General features: G+C 40.7%; 1 protein-coding gene across 1 annotated transcript in view; it reads left to right on the plus strand.

The window, feature by feature from the left end:
• Nucleotides 1-23015, plus strand: part of si:ch73-335l21.1 (insulin receptor substrate 1-B) — a 49754-nt gene extending 26739 nt beyond the window's left edge. Inside the window, exon 4 of the mRNA XM_020629192.3 lies at nucleotides 19626-23015. Within this exon, the coding sequence (XP_020484848.2) occupies nucleotides 19626-19633 (8 nt within the window). The 3' untranslated portion in view covers nucleotides 19634-23015. The remainder of the gene's footprint in view (nucleotides 1-19625) is intronic.
• The last annotated feature ends 1329 nt before the right edge of the window (nucleotides 23016-24344 follow it).

Genomic DNA, 24344 nt, shown 5'->3' on the forward strand with positions numbered 1-24344 from the left:
ATCTTTTTCTACTTGCTGTCTTCAAAGTCAACGTTGACCACAGTTGTTCATACTTCCTGTTAGGTTACAAAACACAAGATATAAAACTGTAGGAGTATTTTCATAATCACATGTGCGGATCGAACTACCCCAGCAGCCATAATCTACACATCTGTCAGACCAGTCGACAAAAAAAAAAGAAACATTGATTTGTTCCGTCGTTTGACTTACCATTTGAAGATTTACTGTACTCTACCCATCATGATATTCTGAAACATGAATAGTACTCCATTAATGTTTGAAATTTTGTAGCACCTAAACCTCTTGATTGAAGAATTTCTCAACTTCTGATAGTGATAGTGACCAAATAATTAAAATAAAAAACCTGTCTGGCAAAAGACAGAAATGAGTATATATGAAAACGTCGTCTTAATTTGAGAACTTTATTGCTCTTTATGTCTATGTATTTATTAATGAAGGGTTCTTTTCAGCAATGTCGGGGTCTAAGTTTGGTCCTTTTACTTTGTGTGGTGTGTGTGTGTGAGAGAGAGAGAGAGAGAGAGAGGGAGTGTGTGTGAGAGTGTGTTTTTGGTGAACTGCCCGGGTGAGCGAAATGCTAATTAGGTAGTAAAACCTCGGCTCATGTCTCAGTACTCTGGTCATGTTTTGACTGACTAGTGCCTTATTCACATGAATTTGGCACACACACACACGCACACACGTTCAAGAACACTAACACTCAAACACACACACAAGAACACTAACATTCAAACACACACATACAAGAACATAGCGGTGGGGTAATGAATTGTATTGGCAGCTTGGTCAGTCAAAGAGGCGCCGCCGGACAGACCAAGTGAGGTTTTTGTGTGTGCTTGTTTGTGTGTATTTTTAGTGTTTGTGTGTGCCTGAGGACTTCAGCCATTGATTTTTGTCATTACATGTGACAGATAAGCACCTATTACCACACCTGTGGATGCTTGTTGTTAAATGTGGAGCTCTTTAGATCCATCCAAAAGATCCTCTTATATTTGTGTGGCTTTTAACACACGTGCATGAAAACACACTCATAAATTAGACACACAAACGCACAAAGTCTCGAGGCCTTGTCGCTCCTAATACGAAAAGCTGGAGACAGATGATCCGAGCCAATCACCTTTCAGGAAGCAGGGATCAGCCAAAAGCTCCTCCACTAATGGTCAAAGTTACGTTCACTGACCTGGCTGTGGCCCATGTTGAACAGGAACACACACACACACACACACACACACACACACACACACACACACACACACACACACACACACACACACACACACACACACACACACACACACACACACACACACACACACACACACACACACACACACACACACACACACACACACTGCTCCCATTTCTTTTGTCAATACCGTTTTTCTCCTTATGTCTTAAACAAAGCCCCTCTTCCTCTCTACTCCGCTCTCCAAACTTCACTCCAGTTCTCCTCTTCCTGTCTTTTCTCTCTCTTTTAGTGAACTTTTTGTTTCCTCTTTTTCTTTTTTCACACCAGACTTTTCTTCTTCTTTCTCATAATTATGTTCCAGAGATTAAGGAGCTCTGAGTTGGGTGTGTGTGAGCCGTGTTTGTGCTTGAATGAATGAAAGAATGAAAGAAAGAATGAAAGAATGAATGCAGCTGTGGAGAGAGATAGATATGATACACATTACTTAATAAAGTAAGAGGACACAGGAAAGATAATAACAGAACATGTGTTCATTAAGAAATCACTGCACTGCAGTAAAGTGTTATTTATTTAGTCTCTACCCTCGCACAAGCTAGCTAAGTAGTCTTAATACATTTCAAAAAGCCTTCTTTGTGTTAGCATATTTGTGAACATGTTAAAGTATAAGTGCTTGATTTATAGCTCTGTAAACTTGTTCTTGTGTCGGTGTCTTGGTGTCACTTTGGAGTAAGGATCAGAGGAATAGTCTGATGTTTTGGTAATATGCACAGTAACTTATCTAGAATTGGATAAACGGGATTTGACACATCTCTGACATCTGTACAAGAGAAATATTTCAAAGCATAAAACTCAACACATTATCTCTATATTGTCTTATTTTGTAGAAAACAAGATGTAACGTGACTATTGGTAACTTCACAAGTGCTGGGTAATATTTTACACTTTGGCAGAGAACGGTTATCTCTAGACCTATCCCTCAGCTAGCATTGCTAGGCTAGGCTAAGCTAAGCGTCTCCTGGATCTAGCTGTGCAATGGGCTGTGCAATGACTCACAACTGCTGTAGGTTTGAGGATTATCACTGAAGACTTTTGAAAAGTATTTTTTAACACATCTTTGGTCAATAATTTAAAATAAAGTAAAAATTAGAACAAGTACAAATATGCAGTACAAATTTAAATTTGTTGCTAAAAGGGAAGCCATTAGGATGATTTGGTAGCATTTACCTCTGCTAGCCGTGAACATTCACTCTAATTATTTTTGATGTTTTCCAAGTTATCTCAGCCGAAGCACAAAAAGAATCAAAGTGTCAAGGAAAAGTTAGAATTCAACCTCTGGGTACGATGAAGATTAGCACAAAGTAGGATGTTGAACCATTTAGTCTTTTCATGTTATTAAGTAATGTAGCAATATAACCAGCATTCCAGTTTTGCAATTATTATGTTTAGTTGCTTTTTGCTGTTGACTGAATTATTAATGGATTTATCAACGAGTTTATCTGATTAAATAGTCAGAAGCTAATTGCATGTATTTATTTTTCAGCTTTGAGTGACATGTTCTGCTTACACTGATACGTCTACTGTAGATTCTGAATCCTTTCTATGTGCGTCTCCATCTGTATATGTTTGGTGTGTGTGTGTACACTTGGCCGTGTGCCAGCTCCCTGTACGTACATGATCCTGTCTACAGAGCGCTGATTGTGCGCTGTGGTATGGGATGTATGCCGGGCTGGGGTGCGCCGGGCGCTGCCTAAAAGAGCGGAGCAACCACCCACCAACCCAGTGAGGTTCACTGAGGGCACAAGAGGAAGAGGAGGGGGCGAGTGTTTCCCTCCCTTCACACACACTCCTTTTGATTTGTTCCCCCTTTTTTCCTCCTCCTCCTCCTCCTCCTTTCCTCACATACTCTCCCAGGAAAAACATTTGAGCTTCTTTTTTTTTCTGTTGCGTTCTTCTCGCTCCCTGTTCGTCTCCTGGCCTCTTTTTTTTTCTCTTTCTCGCTTATAAATTCCTTTTTCTCCCCCTCCGCATAGATGATTGTCTTGATGTCAACACCGCCGCAGTGTTTCTCCCCATGTCTCCGCCGTGATCTGTGTGCGTCTGGCTGTGTGTCTGTCTTGTTAGATTCTAGGCCATGGCATCGCTCAGCTGCTACTCCTCTAACTGGGTTTGTCTGTAAAGAGCTTAACACCCGTGGGCGTTGGAGAGCACTGAGCTGATTAACGTCTACTAATGAGCAACTTCTCACATGGAGACCGTGTTTGTGTACTTCTGTCTGGCTATAATATTGTTTGTTTATGTGGTTTCAGTACATGTTTGTGTGTGTGTGTACATGTGTGTACTCGTGTGTCGAGCATCTTTAGCCATGCTTAGAACGGATGGATCAGGTGGAGGAGGTTAAGGGGATGAGAGGAGGTCAGAGTTGATCAGAAGAAGTGCTGACCCCGAACTGCTGACGTTGGTGACAGGTTGAAGATCCAGTTAAGACTCCTGCAGAGGAGGTCAAGTTGTTCTCCGAGGAGCTGAATCTTTTCCCACTTCTTCTTTTTCTTGATCAGACGTGACTGTGTGAAATTTATCTAATTATGCTACCTTACACCAGATGAGAGGTTTTTTTGTAGGACTTACAACCTCTTGGGCAACTTGAGACCCTTTGCAAGCAAGTGAAGAATATTGATCACAAACAGGCTGACTTTTTTATTCAAATATTGTTTAATTATGTGTCTTGAACAGTTAAAAATGAATACAAAAACACAAAGAAACAGAGCACTGAAGGTAAGGGCTGCAACATAAAAGATGACTTTTTAAAAAGTTGAGTTCAGACCATCCCAAGGCATTTCACATTTCGCCATTTGTATGTCTAAACATGTTTTTTTAGCTGTTTATCATACACAGAGCAATAAAGGAGCAACCAAATGTCAATTTCAAAGTTTCTCTAAAAGTTTTTAACAGCAGCCGCATTGCCTGCAGTAGTCTCCTTATCTCAAAATTGAACATATCTAGTGATTAAAATGTGCAAAAAACATGGAAAATAGCAGTTACACATTAAAAATATGTTTCTCTGTTGCTCTGTGGCGGACAAAGTACGTCAGGTGGGCTAGTTTAGCTGCTGCTAGCTTATTTTGAAGTGCTTAGCTTGTGTTAAGGTTATGATTACTTCATTGTTCAGAAGTCTCTATCTGCAGAAGTATCTCCTCTCCCAAACAGACTTTTTGATTAAAAAGCCAAAAAAAAGCAGTTTCACATTGGAAATCTGTGTTTCTGTGATGCTCTTTGGCATATGGCCCATATGACGTCAGGAGGGGCTGCAAGTTGAGCTGCTGCTAACTTGTTCCTTTGGGCTTAGGTCGATTTAAAATCATTTAAAACTATTATGATTGACGCGAGAAATACCAAAAAACCTGAAAATGAACATTACTAACCTTTTAGTGTGGAAAATAGGATTTTAAAAATGCTTTTTCTCATTTAAACAAACAAATCAACAATAGTGTTTAAGATGAGGAACAAAAAACTAATGGGAAACTTGGGGCCCCACTTTAACAGTTGCTCAACTGAGTGCCTGGGGGGAACTATACGCTCACACACACACACACACACACACACACACACACACACACACACACACACACACACACACACACACACACACACACACACACACACACTGCATGTTACCTAATCCTCACACATGGATCATGATTCATGTTCTCTGCAGCTCAGTTCAGTGTGATCAGAACGCAGAAATTGACAAATAATCTGACTTTTTTTTGCAACATTTTCATATTTGGCCACATTGAGTAAGAGCTGCAGGTTTATGCACAGTTATTCCCCACATGCTAAAAGAAACACACACATGCACTTCTTCTTTCCATTCAGACACAAAATGAAGAAAACACAGAGCCTCTTTGCAGAACACTTTCTGTGGTACAGATCATTGAAATCTTCTGTGTGGTGATTGAGAGAAAGAACAAACAGTCCCCTTGACCCTCTTTATATAACTCATCGGTGCGGATCCAATGAAGGAGCCCTGATGTTTGCTCACCACTGCCATTATTGGCCTGAGAACTGTCGTTAACCTTTAGAGCGCTGCCTCACCTCCGCGTCACCTCCGCGTCAGCACCGTAACCGAGCCATAAGCGGAAGAACTAACAGCTTCCTGTGCTTCACGGGGTTGAGTTCATTAAATTGCCCAAATTGCTGTGGGGCTCAGGATGTGTGTGTGTTTGTGAGTGTTGTGGTCGGTAATGTGCACTGACACATGGGTTTCTGACTGGAAATAGTTTTCTTAGGATTAAATTCATTTCCTCGGAGACTAGCTAATACTTTGTAGTGCACAACCATTATCCAATTTATTCAATGGGTCATTGCCAGAACATAAAAACAACTTGAATAATGATTTATCTAGGAGAAAAATCTAATTTGTTTCAAGGTTGTGTCAATTCAATTGTTGAACATTTATTTTTTAGCTGAAGTCATCACTAAAAACAATGAATTGACTGGTTGCTAACTTTTGGAAATCATAGTGCTGAAAAAGTGGTGATTTAAAAACAAAACAAAACCTTAATTATCACACAATAGGAAACAAAAGCAGGATTCTGTTGGTTGAAATGGCAGCTTTAGAAGACAGATTTAATCAGGTGTAGCTAGCTTTCGTAAATTTATATGAAGGCTAATCTTTGACCTGGTTGAAAACTTTGTTTCATTAAAAAAAAATAGACCTCCGTCAGAGATTGTTACACAGTATAAAACTATAATCTTTACATCATATAGTAGTGGTCCCACAAGAAAGATGTTTCAGTCCTGAACAGTGTTTTAATGACATGCTAGCATGAAGCTAGTTTACTACTCTAGGTAGCTAGCTGAGCAGCTAAGGCTTGTAGCTAACATTAAAGCACTTTTTACTTTACGTTTTTTATTTTACGATAAAGTTGAAAGGGCATTGCTTTAAACACTGGGAGGGACATTAGGGACAAATTAACACCATTTCAAAATAGTTCGGTTGTATGGTTAGATTGAATAAAAATATATTGGGCAGTTTTATTTTTTTCTCAATTTAACAAGAAATGCATAAACAATCCTTAATAAGCATAATATATTAATCTAGTATATTTAGCTAGAATTCTTGGCTTATTGAGTGTTCACACTTGCTCAAAATCTTTAAATTATCGTGCTGAGCTGCATGTGGGAAGGCAAAAACAGCCACATTTTTTTTTTTACCAGACTCTACCTTAACTTTTTCCTGCCAGCCTGCTGGTAAAATGTCCACATGAAGTTAGGTGAGCTGACTTATTTACAAGGTAAACCTGTACCTGAGGTGTTACATCACGTGTGTGTGTTGTTTGTGTGCTCTCACTACAAACATCCTTTAGCTAATAGTGGTGGAGTGTGGTGGTTGAACTTTTGGTGACACTATGAAGAATTTTGTTTAAGCAGGTAAATACAAATGAGTGAACAACATATAAAGTGAATCACGCCTCTTTTTCTGGTTGTTTTTTGTTAACTATTATGAGGGCCAAGATTCTGTAAAATTTCTGGTGTTGGCAGAAAAAATAAACCTTCATTTAGATTCAGGGTCTACACCGAGCCTCGCCAGCCATCGTGTGGGCCTGGATCTGTTTACTTGCCACTCATGTGCAAAATTTAAATGAGGTGGAAACCAAACCCGTCCAGCACAAACTGGCCCTGTGTTTATTTGAAGGTTTGTGGTTAAGAGTGTCTGCACACTCTTATATTCCTTTACACATGCATTTAAATAAGCGTCATCATCTATGTGTTTATGGCGTGTTTGTGAGCCTGAAGTGTAGACTCAAGCCGTGTTGTCATGAGCACATTGTGCATCTTAAATGATTGTGTCTGTTATTTATGCTTCCAGGAAACTTGATGTTCTGTTTCTTTTACTCACATTTGAGAACACGGCTGAAAAAACTACAATTACACCTGTCCACAGCCGCTAACACAATGTTCTCCCCCGCTGCAGACGTCACAGCTCCTAACCAGAGCTTTAAAAGCCTCCATCTGGCTGAGAAGAGGAAATTAAATGTGTACATCTTTCCTGTTTACCTGTTAGTCTGACGGAGTGAAGACCGAACGCGCCCAAAAAGTGGATAGATGAGGGATGATTGAGGGCTCAAACGCTTTTCTCTGTTGCACTTCGTTTAGCGCTAATGAAATTGTTTGTATTCATGACCAGTTGTCATTCAGGGGAGAGGAGGGGAAACGTGGCATGTGTTGCACTTGTTCCATTGTCGTACGCCAGAAGTCGAGCGTGCTTTTTGTGTGTGTGAGCGCTCTGCCTTCATTCACACGTGTGTTCAGAGGTTTTAAGAGGAGAATCTGAATATGAATCATTCCCTCTTGTCCACAACACACACACACACACACACACACACACACACACACACGGAGGTAGTTATTTCATGTGCGTCATCATCCTGCTTGTTTACGTGACCTGCGTGCGTCTTAAACATGTGGAAGAAACAAATGTTAACAGTGAAAAATACCACATTTTTCTCTCTGACCATGTTGTGTTTTTGTCTGACTTCTGTTTGTATTTCTTGTCCATTCATAAGCCATGACCCTAACCAGTAACCACCATCATCTCACCCTTCAGTTCTACTACACACACACACACACACACACACACACACACACACACACACACACACACACACACACACACACACACACACACACACACACACACACACACACACACACACACAAACACAGAAAAACACACACTTCTTTCCCAAAGGCTTGCGGTGCATTGACTCATTCATTACACGCATGAAGAGTGTGTCCTGTTATTGTGCCACTTGACACTTGCATCCAAGTCTCCATTTAAATCCTTTTAAAACGCTGGTCTTTTATTTCTGACGTTGTTTTCTTGACAGAAAGCCGACCACATGCAGACAGAACATACCAGTGGTTTGAATGTTTTCACCAGTTTGCTACCAATCACTTACATACTTTACACCCCAGCTTGGCATAGTTTTCCATTTCAGTAATCTACATATTGCCAAAAAAGAGAAACATGTAAAAATGAGCATTAGGGTTGTGTAATCGGTTGTAATAAATATCCAGCCATTTTCTCTGAGTTGGTCTTTGGGTTATTCCCTGTAAGTTACTTTTTAATCACATAAGTCTGTGTTGTTATTGCATAAATATTGATTTGTTAAAATCAGCATTTGAGAGTTTAGCTTTAATTTAACATCAAATTAGCAGGAGTCAGCCCAAAAAGTAGGAAAATAGAGTTTTCCCTTTTGGCCCAAATAACCTTGTATTCACAAGTGTTTGACAAACTTTAATCTTCTTTAGTGAATGTTGTAAAAAAAACAGAGTTAAATCAAACCAAATGGAGCTGGTGTTATAGAAGAGGACTCTTTTACTAAATGTATTTTCGCCTCCTGGTGAGATGTGGTCAAGGTGTGAAGCGTCTCTAGCGGAGCCTTACAGAAGGTTCATAGATAAATATTTGCTATGCATGTGGGCCAAGTCACACGGACACACTTCGACAAAACCCACACACGAATGCTCATCTACGCCTACACACGTATCACTCAGTCCCAGTGTTTGCGCACGCATAAAATCAAACACTCCCAGTTCTCAGCCCTTTCTAATGCAACATGTAGTAATTGAATCTGCATGTGTGTATTTGAGCAGTTGCAGTATGAAAGGGCAGAGGACTCTATTAATAATTACACAACTCATCTGCAGACTGGAGCAGAGGGAGGCCAGAAGCATAAGTTTCGAAATACACAAGACATGATTTCAAAATTATTTCAGATTTCAGAGTCACAGCTCCCCCCTGCTCGTCTTTTTTGTCCTGATTTAAAGATTTGTCAATTGTTTTCTGTAACCTCTGACCTCTCTCTGGTTTAGTCGGTGAGTGATGATCAAATATAATATTATCACCTTCATCCTTTATTGGAAGGAATAAACACTGAGCTCATCTAAGGTTTATTTTATATTGTTGTACACAACCAGAAGTGCGAAAAAATGCAGTTCCTTGATTGTCCACTTGAGGCTTGCTCCAAAAGTCAAGGAATTCCTAATAGAGTGTTGAAATGGCCTTTTTTACAACAGAAAAAAAACATGTTAGCAGGATGGTTAAAAAAAAACTAATTTTGTCTGAACAGCTCATTTCTTTATAGGCACATGTTATTAAGGCTAAAAGTTATGTATAAATAAGGGCGTGGCTGATCTAACCCGCAGGTGAGTGGTCGTGTGTAGCTGTTTGTCAGGACGCTTAACGCCCACCTCAGATCCAGCCCTTTGACTGTTACTTGAGAAGTTAGTTTGAGAGCATCTGTAGTGCAGTGACTGCCACTGATGGGCTTCAAAACTCCACTTAAAAAAACAAAAAAACAACGAGTGACATCACTGAGACAACGTCCATGTTTATATATACAGTCTATGCTTTGTTTGTGTTGTTTTCATCAATTTAGGAAAGCTAGCTAGATGATGAGCTTTAAGGGGGTGTTTCAGAAACCAAGAAATATGGAGTCAGCATATTCAAATATGACATAGTTGTTGTTTGAGTTAATAACACCTCTTCAAAAAACCATTGGGAGAGTGACATAACTGAGAGAGTGTTCATGTTTTATACAGTCTATGGTTATAAAAAAATGTGTTTTGGTGGAAACCTGCAACTCGGACTCTCATACAGATGGTAACCGTGATGTTATTATTTTTATGTGTTGCATAGTAATTGGGGAGGCTGTGGTTCAGTTGGTAGAGTCGGTCGTCTCTTAAGCGGAAGGTCGGGGGTTCGATTCCCCCGATGTGTTCTTGGGCTGCCGCATATGAATGTGTATGAATGGGATTAGTTACCTATGATGGACACTTTACATAGCAGCCTCTACCATCAGTGTGGGAATGCACTTTGAGTAGTCAGAAGACTAGAAGTGTTATCCAAGCTCAAGTCCATTTCTCATTTCTCCTTTCGTTGAAAATATAAAGAATTTCTCCAAGCAAATTGTATGTGAAAAATGGATTAAACAGTCTTAAAAACTGGAAGGTACTCGCATTTCATTGACTGTTATGTGATTTTTTTTAGTCCAGTATTGCATCCATGTACGACACGTCAGCCATAGAGAAACTTCAGCATTAGAACTAAAAGTTTTACTTGATCTGATAAGATTTCCAACAGTAATGAATGCCAATGAAGGCATTCAGCTAAAAGTGCTTACTCAAATCAAGCTGAGTAAGCTTTGTGCCTTAAGACAGAAAACATATGTCTGAGCATTCAGCTTTGTCTGTCAGCTGCCTCACTTAAAGATTGAGCAACAACTTCTTGTGTTTCATTTCTTCTGTGCTTCACGTCAGAGAAGCCGGAGCAACCAGCATTCTAGGAAAAGCCTTACTCAGAAGTGAGGACCCTGCCTGCTCAAGCTATCACTCTATATATCAGTTGACTTCAAGACGCAGCCTCACTGTTTGTGTGTGTGCGCGTGTGCGTGTTAGGGAGGGCCACACTGGTGGAAAGTGGAAGAACTGGTGGAGCGACACAACAGAATGAGAGAGAGAGAGAAATCGGGGGTCTGAGTCAGCAAACAGTGAAAGTGTGAGAGAGTGGATGAGATAACCCTTTAGTCCTGCTGGCTTTAGCTGTGTGTGTGTGTGTGTGTGTGTGTGTGTGTGGGTGTGTGGGTGTGTGTGCGTGTGCTGTCCAGGGACAGGACGTCCCATGTCACATTTCACAACAGTCGCCAGTTTTGTTACACAAGGAAGCCTCTTTTTAAACTCTATTTCCACTAGTGAAGGCTTCTGCACAAACGTGATTAAAATCTCTCCCAATTACAACAAGTTTTAAAGTACTTTTCAAAATGACGGTCCTTTGGTTGACTGAAAAATCATCGACCTACAAAACTTTCTGTTTCTGCTGACTAGGCTAGAACTATTTAAAGGACATTTATGTTTTTATTGCACTTAAAAGTAATTGACCCTCTTATCTTTACAGTTTGAAAGAAGGTAATAACGTCAGTAAAGGCAACACTGAGTAAATGTTTCATGGACCTGAAAACCTGATTACTGTAAACAATTTCTGAATTGATTTTTTTTTTTACATCAATTTATGGTCGTGAAAAATATCGACATGCTTTTGTGGTTTTCAGTGTTAGTTTTGAAGTCGGTCATACTTCAGTTGTTACAGTGATTCATTCAGTTATAAAGATTCTATACATACAATTACGTTAAACATTAACTTACAGTTCTTTCACTCTTGCAGAAAAGTCCTTAAAGTCCTTATGCTTCCAGAAGAATTTATTTTTACGTGACCTCTGGAGACCCCCCCCCCCCCCCCCACACACACACACACACACTTCTTGTCTGACAGGGATAGTCTCCCACTTTTAGGAGCATATGTGAAAAGCCAGGTCAGGAGAATATCTGGAGCAGTCCTCCTGAAATGATCTAGATATAGTGCGAGTCTGAAAACGGATTCAGACTCATTTCCATTTGTGGTAACTGAATTAAAGGTTATGCAGTTATTACGCCGGACCACAAGGTGGTAATATTTTTAGACCAAAGTAAGAAGTGTCAGTGTGAAACATTGAAGAAGAAAATTACAGTTAAATAACATTTGTTTACAAAGAATAACTGTGTGTTTGTTCATGTAATAATGAGCTGTTTGTTTGGAAAATGTCAAACATATTGACAGTTAGCTAAATGCTAACGCTCCACAGTCACTGGAGGGTGACAAATACATTATAGGGACTTCAGCTAAGTTATTACACTCTAAATTTAAAAAAATGAGAATTTGATAAATTGATTGTTAAACAGTGAAACAGCCAGTGATGGTTAACAAAGCATTACCTGACATCAGAAGTCACTTGTTTAGTCTCACTAAAAGTCCAAAAATTCAATTTACTGTTTAACAGAAACGGAAGAGCAGCAAATCTGTACATTGAAGGAGGTAGACCAGGAGAATAGTTGATGTTTTGGAGCAGATAATAAGATCCATCACTTGTGAAAACAGATAACTGATTCAACGCTAATACCGATACCTGCATGCAAAATTGAGGGTTAAATTTGCACTAGCTCACTCATCAGTAAACTATACACAAGAAGGCTAATAGAACACTTTCAGAGATTCCAGGTGTACACACACACACACACACACACACACACACGTCGTGCACCGACACTCAAGGAGGCGGGTGCAGGTTTCAAATAACACTCACTATGTTTGTCTTTAAATCTTCAAAAGTCTGTTCCCACATAATTAAAGGCCATGTATGTACTTTCAAACATGCCTGCACATGCCTGTTCCGACAGGAAAACAAATGCAAATCGGGAGTTCAGATTTTTGGGGAACGATGTTCTAAAAATACCGTGATGTGAAGCTGCACGTGGGCAGAGACTGTGGTTCTCCCACAAATGCTTTTTTTTTTTTTTTTTCCTCCTCCCCCTTTTTTCCCGCACTCAGCATTGCTGCTCTGTCTCCGTCTGTCTCTTCCTGTCCCCCGCACATTCCTGCTCTCGTGTGCACCATAACACACCCACTCAGCCTCTCCCACCGTGTCGCTGCATAATGAAACTACCCTGCAGCCTCTTGTAGATTGTTTTTTTGTTTTTTTTTGTTGCTTGAATCAAACAGAACAGAAAAAAAGAACAAGTCAAGGCATCAAATTTTGTACCACCTTTCTATATTATCTCCACTGTGTGTGCGCGTCTGCTTTTGTGTGTATCCTCAGTCCACCTGTGTTAACAGTACACCCCTGTTTTCACTATGGTATGTACATATATACATTACACACCCACACATGCACACACACCTGCATAATAACTTGTAACATAGGCACTGTTAAAGTGTGATTGACAGCAGCAGTGTAGAGTTAGTGTGAAAGTACAGAACACACACACACAGACACACATAGCTTGCCTTTTAGCCCCACACTGGCAGCTGCATGGTGGAAAAGAATGGAAATATACAGCCGGGCATATAGAGAAAATGTGCTGCGTTCACTGTCCCTTTACGGGTGTTTAAAACAATACAAATGGTCCTGTCAGATGATGATTCAGGGTCACTTAGGTTTTGCTATCAACTAAAATTCTTTTTAAAGACAACCTTTTCAAAATTGTTCCAGTTCTTGTCCCGCACTTCCAAGAAATCACATGTCATTCGAGCGTGTTGGGCAGCACTTCAAAAAGCTCCTTCCCTGCTTTTTTTTTTTTGCCTTCACTGATGATCGATTGCTCACCCACCAGCAGCCAGCTCTTCTTGTGTTTATTTCAAACAAGCCGCTGCCGGCGTTTCTGTGAACATAAAAGGCCTTCCACGTCCCCAAAGACATTTCCCTGAAGAGGCAAGCATGTGCCTGTGTGCATGTGTAGGGCAGTAAACAAAAAAAACTAAGCACAAAATGAAGACTTTGCAAATTAGTGACTGATTACAGATCCTTGTAAAATTTTAACTTTGTCATGCCAAGACATAAAACTGTAAATCCTTACAGAAAATGTAGGAAAGGTGATGCAAAGCTGAATAAACGCACACACAATACTTCTGCAGCTTTGACTGTGCAGTTAATGACTGTTCATCATCACATCATATTACTGTCAGTGTAGTTTGACGAAACCCAGAACTGAACCACAGACCTCCACATCCTCCCTCTTTTTTTATCTGTCAACTAATTGCTGCAGCTCTAATTCAAAATTTTGAACATAATTTCCACAAAAAACAAGACTCTTCATGAGGTTTACACAAAATCTTCTTCAGTTCACCATATTGAATAAGCTTTGGCTTGTTTTAGACCAGAGTCCCTTTTTATCATCCAATTGAATAAATGAGTTTGAATTCAGTACAACCAGTGAAAGTTAGTGAAATGGTAACAGATTAGTGCTTAAAGGTTACATAATCATATTTCTTTTTAACAAGTTTAAAAAAGTCATAGAGGTCCCTCTACGTATCTGTGAAATTTCTTTCTAAAAATCCACTCTGTTCCTTTATTTTAGACTTTTATGCCTCTCTTTCAGCCCTGCTCAGCACAAGCTGTTTCTGTGTCTGTACCTTTAAATGCAAATGAGCTGTCTCTGACCACGCCCCCTCTCTGGAAGGGTTTGGGTGGCTCTGGCCTTCTTGCTCCCTGCCCGATTGTTTGCGGTGAGAAGGCAGAGTCAGGGGGCAGAACAAACACCTAGCTGTGGGAGTGTCACCCACCTGGGGGAGGGGTTACTGCCCTTTGTGATGTCACTAAGGGAAAAACTCCAAATGGCCTGTTTGAGCACACATTTTTTGAAAAGTGAAGCAGGGAAAAATACAGAGAGGATGGACTTTTCTTGTAATTAGGGGGTTTGTAGACAGACTAGAGATACTTATTAGTGTTTAAAACATGAAGTGCATTTTGCATAATATGTGACCTTTAAACTAAAGATTATACTTTATCACAGAGTCATGCATGAGAGTTGAAGTAAGAGGTTTTCTTATCATTGTTTATTGTTGAAAAAGTGATACTTATGGACTGCAGAGAAGTGTATGAGGCTGCATGGATCGTTTTACAAGCTACTGTGGATGTTTGATACTTTAGTTTCACGCTGAAATTGGGTCACTGCAGCGCGTTGTGACTGCTTGAGAATCCAAACTGTCTCCACCCGCTGCCTCGCCATGAAAAAGCCATTTTCAAACTCGGCACAATGGTCCTTTGAAGCCTTCAGGAGGCGAATGTTTGACACTCACAGATAGATTTTAGGCGCAGTATCACTTTGACCTGATTGTCATCCAAAGCTGTGTAAGATTCATGACCGGCAAATAACTTGTGCGAAATCAGACACATAGTCCGCGGTCAGCCGACGAACATTTTATCCTCATAATGGACAGACTTTCTGGCGTCATAGGAAGAAATGAAATGAGGTGACACAGGAGATCTCCCGCTGCTTCACTCTTGACAGCTTTGATTCCTTGTATCTGCAGCTGTCCAGGGCTAAATCCAGGCTCATGTTGCACGGGTTTACCTCTTACCCGCTTGTCTGCTTGCACCATAGATGATTTAATGGATCGCGTATAATAACAGTACTGGGGGATTGCACTAGATGAACTTGTTGGCATGGAAAGTTGCTTCCAATGGGGAAAAAAGTGTTGCTTCATCTTAAAAAAAAATATATTTCTTAAAGGTTTCTAAGACAAACTTTACTCTTCTTCCAAGTGTAAGTTTGAGATCAAGGTTATTGTAATGCTTTGCTCTTTTGGTATGAAGTCATTTGATATCTTGAAAAAAATTAAAAAAAAGACATTCCTGTATAAAAGTCGGACTCATTTTAATGCGGGTAGATATTATCTGGCTCATACCAGAGATATCGATACCATAGTATGCTTTCTGATTTGTATCCATATGACACTTGCAGCACATGATACAAAGCATCATGGCTGAATAGTGAGTTGGTTGACAGTGGTTGGGTGAAAGTGTGGAGCAAATGTTACATCTTCTTTAACCAAATGTAAGAAAACTAAAAAAAAGTATTTTCATAAAGTAAAAATGGTTAGAAAGTGTTTGCTGCAATATCGATAAAAGGTCAAATATGGGGCGTCAAAATGATCAAGGGATAGTCTAGAGGATATAGTGCTCGCCATAGCCGCCATGGGTTCAAATCCGACCTCGGCCCTTTGCTGCATGTCGTCCCCTACTCTCATCCTAACCTTTCCTTGTCTCTCATAAGCTGTCTTATCTAATAAAGGCAACAATTCCCCCCCCCCCAAAAAAAATCAAATAGGTCAAATCTTAGAATGCAAAAATCTAAAGTGTATCAGCTTTAAAGGTCTGACTGCATCTCTGTTCAATGCTCGCTGATGTAGCTTTAACTGAAGACCTGTTTTCAAAGAAAAATACTTCAAACCAAAGGATTCTTTTCTTGCAGTGAGTAAGGGGGCTGCCATATGGTTGGATGATGATATTCGATGTTGAACACCTTGTGGATTTCCAGCGTTTCTCACTTTTCTCTACGATAGGTCTGTACAATATGAAGCTTGTGTCCGTGCAGGTTAGCTGAGAACACTGCTGTTTCCTTTCTCTTATTTATTGTAACCATGTAATTGAGTTTTCTACCTCTAATGTAGACGTCCCTGCTCTCCTATAATAAAAGATGATTTAACCCAAACTGACTGTGTGACCAGTGGATTCAGTGACTCACATCGACGTGCTTCATCTCTTGTGGGAACCAGGGCGGCATGAAAATGACAGACTGGCACTCTCGATTTACGAGCAGAGAACAGGGTGGCTTTTAATTTAAGGCAGCTCTCGATTGAGACATCATATAGACCCAGACTCTCCTAATTACACACACACACACACACACACACACACACACACACACACACACACACACACACACACACACACACACACACACACACACACACACACACACACACACACAGAAAGAGAGCAGCCATTGGCTCGGCAGGAACTGCGGAGGCAGAAAGCCTCGTCTAACCTCTTGATTTAAACAGTCTGAGAGAGAAAGGGGACAACGAGGCACACAACACTCGCTCAATCACTACCGCGCTCATTATTGCATCGATTCACCTGCAAATGGAGAAACGATACGAGGAAATTAACAAGATCGATAGACAAACCGGCCAATGGAGGGGTCAGCAAATGGAGGAAGGGGAAGTTCAGGAGAAATAAAAAGCATTTACATATAAGTGCGGGCGTTCAGAAGAGACACTGGAGAGTTGTTCTTGTGTGTTTCAGTGTATAATTTCCCTGCGTCTGTGTTTGGAGAAAGGTCGTCATTAAGTGAATGTCATCCACATAATTATAGTATCTTCCTCTGTGTCCCTTTCGATGTGTGTGTCCGTGGCAGAGCACCAGTGCGTGTCCCGCCTGTCTCCTCGGGTCCCTTTGCTCTCCCCGACTTGATTGTTTGTGTTGTCGGCCGGCCTGAAAAAGGGGAAGCTCCTCTGCTCCGCTTTAGGGCCGTCACTGCTTGGCCGGCTGGCGGGAACCGTCTGTACTGAGGGGGACTAAATATAGCTCACTGCACCAGGAAGAAGACAAACTGGAGAGAGAGAGAGAGAAAGAGAGAGAGAGGCAGGGGGGAGGGCGTAAATATAGAGTACCCCTGTGCAATTAGAGAGTCGAGCACTGCTGGGAAATTTTAGAGAAAAAGACAGGGAACTCTATCTTATTCTTTTCTCTCTCTGTGCCTTTATACTTTTGGCTGGCGGCAGCCTGAAAGGCTCATGTTTGAGTCATCACATCTTAGAGTAACCCAGTTTAAAGGGCATTGACTAATCTTTATAGCTTTCTTTGTGAATTTAATTACACACTATTCAGCACTTTTACTGCCTCTTTCATCCAAAAAAAAAAAACATGACAATGACAATAAAGGTATTACGAAGAAATCATTCTGTAAACAAAGAATGTCCTTATCTGAAGAGAACTGTCACAGGTTTAAAGGGCAATACGCACCATGTGAGGTTGGATCCATATAAAAATCAGTTTTGAGGGATGTCAGACTTTGCACACTCTCAGGTCAGCCGGTCTATTCAGCATGATGTCATTCTGGTTTTTATTGGTTGGTTGGTTGGGTTGTAGCATGAGGTTGCCATGAGAAAATGTTGTCCTGACTTTGTGACTCTAAGGATTCTCTGTGTCGGATCAGATCATAGACTCGCTGTGGATCGGCTTAGAGACAGATTGAATGGAAATGATGAGAGGGAGTGAGGTGCCAGCACCCATTATGTCACTTTTCTCAAGCTTGGGGAATTTAAAAGCCATGCATGGAGTAGAAAAGTTTTCAGAGACTGATACAGATTCTTAAGGAGAAAGAAAAATCACGTTTCTAATATAGCAGCCTGTACAGTGGACTTCTGTGCTGGAAATGAAATATGTGGATTTTTTTCAGAAGCCCACTTTTGTAAGTGATCGACTTTGTTAAAGAACATTTGAATTATCAGCCGTCTACTGGATCACCTGAGCTGTGAGTCTGTGCTACCTGTGCTGCTGACAGTGCTCAGAGAAGTGTAAACACTGGAGAGGGAGCACACCTGTCTCAGCTCATGAAATGATGACGCAACTTCTGAATCAGAAATCTGTTTTCAGAGGTCCTGTAAAAAAAAAAAAAGATTTAATTTCCTAGAACGTCTAGAAACACGCTGAATACATATACACTGAAATGTTAGTGATTGGACCAAGTGGGCGCTGCATTATCTACACGATACTAGAGGCTGAACGACAGATCAGTCAGGCTTCAGTAATCATTACATAACATACCTTTAGGGTGGTTTCACATTAGGGGCTTGGCCCGGAGCCGAGTACACTTGACCCCAAAGTCCGTTTAATTTGGTCACTGTAAACACAAACCTAAGCATACACTGCCCGAGTCGGCTTAAAGAGGCGGAGAGGGGAGGGCGAGCAATCGTGACAAATGTGAAAACACAGAAAAAGTCGCAAGAAACCTAAAAGAACAAAGACAAGCTTCCTTTTTTTTCAATGGATGATGAGAGGATTTATAACTTGTCAGTTCTTTGTGACAAATAACACGCCATGAGAGATGCAATTGATGCCATTCACACTGATTTGTGTTCCCAGCATAACATGCTTCTGGTGCTTGGGTCACAAGTGTGAAATACTGCGGCGCCTCAAAGTGAGAATAAAATGAGCCGCCAGTGGATCTACCTCACTGTGTGATCTGAGACCGCTCCGAAAGGAAGGCCACAAAGCAAAGGCTGGGTAAACACTGAAACCAGGCCCCTAAAATTTTGGATCTGGAAAAGTGTCATTCAACTCCCGCAAGCGCTCTGTATGAGGAGTTCTGACCCCTTAAATCACCTGTCCTTGGACATGTCTCAACATGCCACGGCTTGGAGCCACCGTTTTTGATTGACGCCCAAAGACTCCTCAAGGTTTCTCTCACTAGGAAAGCCCCCAAATCAGACGGGTTATGAGTGTTTTAAAACTTGCTAAAACCTGCCGTGTGATTCAAAATATCATCTTGTCTGCATTCCTGCTAATCTTATGAGCTGTGCAAACAAGGACAGGAAAGAATCAGCCTTTTCATTCATCGCAGTTTAAGACACTTCCTGACAGTACACACCTGTGAGTGCACACAGAGTGACATGTCGAGCTCAAATTGCCAGAAAAAAACCTGGCATGATTAGATCTGTACTCCCTCGTGCTGGCATACACACATTCACACGCTTGGCTCTAACCCGCAGCGCTAGGTTGTCCTCACTTTCACCACTGCCGTTCCCCTTATCACTCACTTTGAATCTCTTTTTCTTTTCTTTTTGTTGGCTGCATTGTGTATTCCTGTCTCTCCTTTAAGGGTTGCTGTGTTCTTGCGCAGACACTGGTATCTTCCAGATACTCTAAGGAGCCTGATAAAGCAAAAGAAGTTCTATCAGTGTGTCGTAATATGTATTTCCTCGTCATAGCTGCGTTATTTCAATCTAATCAATCCGTTTTCCTCTTTTCTCTTCCAGAGTGCTGATGTCTTTGGGGAAAAACAATCTGGTCCCAAATTGGAGAGCGCTTCAACTCTACGCCTGTTCCGTTTGTGACAACCAATCAAATCAAGCTGAGCAGCAGGATTGGACACGCCCCCCCCCCCCCCCTCGCAGCACTTTGACAGAGACTGATGGAGTTTTTTGTTCTCGCTCTGTCTCTCTTCACTTTCATCTTGTTGGTTGTGGAAAAACCAACACGGATGCGTGCCAAATGACGTTCTAGAAAAGCCGCGTGCTGCTCTCATTCCTTGAGTGGAAAGCCAATCAGAGAAGGGTACCGAGAAATTTAGATTTGTTTTGTTTTTTTTCAAAGCGAAAAAAATCATTATCGTTAAGACTATAATGGTGGCTAACAAGTGTATTAAAAAAGAAAAGAAAATTATATATATCAGCTCAAGAAGTGCCTCATTTTCAGATTGTAGCCATTTACAAAGAACTTCATCTTACTGAAGCTTTTTTTTTTTCTGTGTGCTTGATTTGATGTAGAATTAAAACAAGGCAGGAGATAAAGATGAACGCTTGCTGCGTTCATGTCATATCGTCTGAATGGTAGAAATAATAGCTATCTCTATGTTTACAAACTCGCAAAAACAGTTTAGTCGAAGGTCAGACTAATAGCGTGCATGGTTGATTTAACTATATATCTACAATCGTCTGCTTTATTTATAGTTGATTAACATTTTGTGTTAGGATTACAGGAACTTCTGTATCACTCGGTGCAACGTCAGACAAATCAAAGTGTAATAATAATATTTGCATCTGAAATAATAATGACTTACGCAACATTTGCAAGTGTGAAAATCTTCACAAAGAAAATCCAATATGACATGAATGTAGCATAAATAAGGTGTGTAATGATAATGGTACTAGCAATGAGCTGGCCTTCCGGTCTACTGTGAGAAAATATTAGCATAGCTGCTGTTAGCATTCAGCTAATTTTATAACCCCACTCTTTTTCAGTTTGTCCTTTTCTTTTTCTCTTCCCTCTCGCTTTTTTGATGAATACGCCTCAAGTATTAAACACACAGGCTTGAAACATAAGGCACTAACGAAGAGATATACCGAAGCTTGCTAGTTAGCTAAAGTTAGCAAAGGTCATATTAAGATATTAGCAATGTGCCGGGACGTGAGTTTAACGTCCTACTGTCCACAGCTCAGGGTAAGACCCCTGCCATAGAGCCAAGGAATCCCATTAGTGCTATTAGCTCCAAATACCTATGCCCCACTTTCCTGCTGTCTTCTCAGGATGCTGAATAACATACAGTAGCTGTAGCCTACATGCAGCTGAGGATGGAGATCTTCTAAATAGCCATGCTAATGCTAGCTTTGTAGCGGTCAGCTCACTGCTTTTAGCACAGGACAGAGTGTCCGTTTTCTTTCAATTCTGTCAGAAAAAAATGACAAACAAATTGTTCACAATTATTTTAAACTTTACAGTTCCAGACATTTTAATTTTATTTTTTTTAAATCTGTTGAATTGAAACTGCGTTGACGCATCTTTCTTTAGAACTTTCTTTCTCCTTTCCTTCCTCCTTTCTGTCTTTTGCTTGGCTCTTTCTTCAACCTCCGCTATGCATCTGCACTTAAGTGCCTGTCTGTCCTTTTTACTCTCTGCCCCGTCTTAGCAGCTAGCACTATTAGGGCTGTCCTACCTGAATATATCAGGTCTATTTTTGTGTCTTTTGTGGGTTTTTTTGGCTGTACAGTTCTCATAAAAAAAATGTATATGTCTGTTCAGTGTGATGATGTTCTATCAGATGACTTGACTTTTACAGCCATGGCCCTAACTGGAGGAGTTTTGGACTGTTTCTCTTTGCCGGTAATGGAGGACTTAATTGTCGTGGGGCCTTTAGTGCCAAAATACAGCAAAAAAAAATAAAAAAAAAAAAGGCTCCGGCAGCACCTCAAGAAGCAACCTTCAGCTCTCAAGTCTAGACGTAATGCTTTGTTTTGTTTTCAAAATGTTATCTTTTTTTTTTATGTTCCACCGTTTTTTCATTTGCAGCAGGGGGGAAGAACTGTGACATATCTCGCCTCGCAGTCTGTTTATGTGACTCTTGGAGATTGAAGGTCATGGTGAAGACATGCGTATGCTTTAACCTTGAATCTGCCTACAACTTTGACCGCAAACGCAAAAAGAAATGCATGGCAAGAGAGAGATAAGGCCACCTCGGAAGAAAAACAACAAAACACAAATACCCTATGTCTGCATATGTGTGCATCTATGTAGCTCCAAATTGTACTCATGTGTTTGTCTGCCAGCCTTAGGAAGTTCATGAACTTTCTCATTCTGGTCACATGACTGTCGGGCGGCCTGGAGCTTAACAATGCTGCTTTATTATGAGCAGATTGGGATCTGTGGCTGGATTGCCTGTAATAGAGGTTTCTAAAAAGTAATGGGACTTGAGACCAGATTTAGCACATTGAACTATGCTCTTGTACAGACTAGCAGGGAAACACATGATTAACGGTTGAAATGTTTCTGATGGAGATGTTCTCATATGAAAATAATTAGCAGTTTTCAGTATAAATGTTAAAGGTACGTATAATTCAAAACGATTGCAGAACACATGCTTTCAACGTCATCATCCTGCCATTGAAGCCCCGTTGGGAACGGATCATTTTGTCAACTTATGAAAGAACTTCTTTCAAGCTGCCCGCAGCAGTCTGAAAAACCCTTCCTGTTGTCTGCCTGTGGTGAAGTGTTTAGTCGTCAAAGCCACATATCATGAATACAGTTCCTCCGGGAAAGCTCAGACGAACAGGGGTTTACGAGTTTAAGTGGCTGTATGATTTCATTCACTGCGTTGTTAGCGACTTCAGCAATTCTCATAAAATGTGCTCAAGGAAAGTGCTGCTGCTGTTCTAAATGGTGTAATCTCTTCCTCTTGTTCCCTTGAGGAATGGTACTGAATGGGAATATTGTGAAATTTGCCATTGATGTAGACAGTTTTACTTCTGTTGCTTGAAAAAAAAAATGACTAAAAGAAAAAAAAAATTCAAACAAGAAAAGGACTTGTGGTTGCTTTTGTTTGTGTGACTGGCTGCTATGTTTCCTTTGTAGTGAAGTAATGGGGAGGATTGTTAAAAGTGACAGGCTTAAGATGGAAAAACAGAAGAGCTACTGGTCTACAAGGGGACAAAGACGAAGAGAGTGGAAGACGCTACAATTTACGGGCTGAGGCAAGTGTGAACATTTGCATGAAATGTCACAGACAGATGGGCTCATGCCCCTCTCACACTCACCATCTTTGACTAACACACAAACAGAGAGAGACCACAGCGCAGATGTGACACTGTAATGTGGAAAAGAAAGCAGCCTGACTTATCCAATAAAACTGCATTAGTCGCAATGACCACTACCAATCTTTGATGTTGTGCTGCTTTTTTTAAGTTGCATATTGTACAAACAGGGTACCTGATCTTTTCTAAATTTTCTCTGCTCCACTGATCAGCACTTGGAGGGTTAATGGCACGTAGACAACAAATGGTACATATTTTATATTTTAAAGGTCACATATTCAAAAGACACTTAACCATGTTTTTCTAAAACTAATATGTGTCTGTCTACAAATCCCCCAATTAAGAGAAAAGTCGATCCTCTCCGTCTTCTACCTGCTCCACGTTTCAGAAAATATGTGCCCAAACAGGCCGTTTGGAGATTTTCCCTTCATGACATCCCAAAGGGCAGTAACTCCTCCCCCAGCTGGATGAAACTCCCACAGCTAGGTGTTTGTTGTGCCCTCTAAGTCTGCCTTCTCACTGTAAATAATAGGGCAACCCAAGCCCTTCCAGAGAGGGGGTGTTGTCAAACACAGCTCATTTGCATTTAAAGCTACAGACACAGAAACAGTGTTCTGATCAGGGCTGAAATAGAGGGGTTTATATGAATGATCAAATACAGAACCAGAGTGGATTTAGAACAAGAAACTTCACACACATGTTTTGGGGAGCTGAAAATATGTGACCTTCAACAAATATTTTTGATATTAGAACTGGAGCTGAGGTGAGCCTTAAGCCTCCGGGGGAACAGCTACAAAGCCCCTGCTTGCAGTCATAGCAATCACGCTCCTAATATCAAAAGCATAAGTTGTTAAAAAAAAATAGTTTTTTGAATAAATCAATCTGTATCTGTACAGTGTCTGCTGATAAAGACATTAACTACTCAGACCAAAATCGGGTTGTTTTTTTTGTACAAGGCGATACGCACTTTTATTTCTGCTGTCAAAATGGGAATTTTAATGTGAGTAGTGAGCCGGCCTCAAGTGGACACTCAGGGAACTGCAGTCTTTTGTGACGCCGCATCGGCTTCATTTTTCAACAATATCATTTGAAATTCTATCTGTGAGTGTTAGTGGAAAACAGCAGCCCTGTTTACATGGTAATGAGATTATTTATAAGGATGGCATATTGGTATCAGAGTTCATCACTCCTCTTAGCAGTCATTTGCCCACTGTGATGATAGCTGGGTGAGCTCCTGGGTTTTATTTCACTAGCATTTCTTCTCACACACATTTTGTTTGATTTAATAAGCTTTTTTTAGGGATAATAAATCTGTCTTCTTTTTACTGTGAACATGTACGGGATGTTGTATCATCCTCCTTTCCAGATGGCAGAGTAACCCAACCCAGACAGAGGCACTGTAGGAATGAATAGGAAGGAGAAAACACACACACACACACACACACACACACA

This window comes from Labrus bergylta, chromosome 22 (assembly GCF_963930695.1).
Source record: "Labrus bergylta chromosome 22, fLabBer1.1, whole genome shotgun sequence".
Taxonomy (NCBI): domain Eukaryota; kingdom Metazoa; phylum Chordata; class Actinopteri; order Labriformes; family Labridae; genus Labrus; species Labrus bergylta.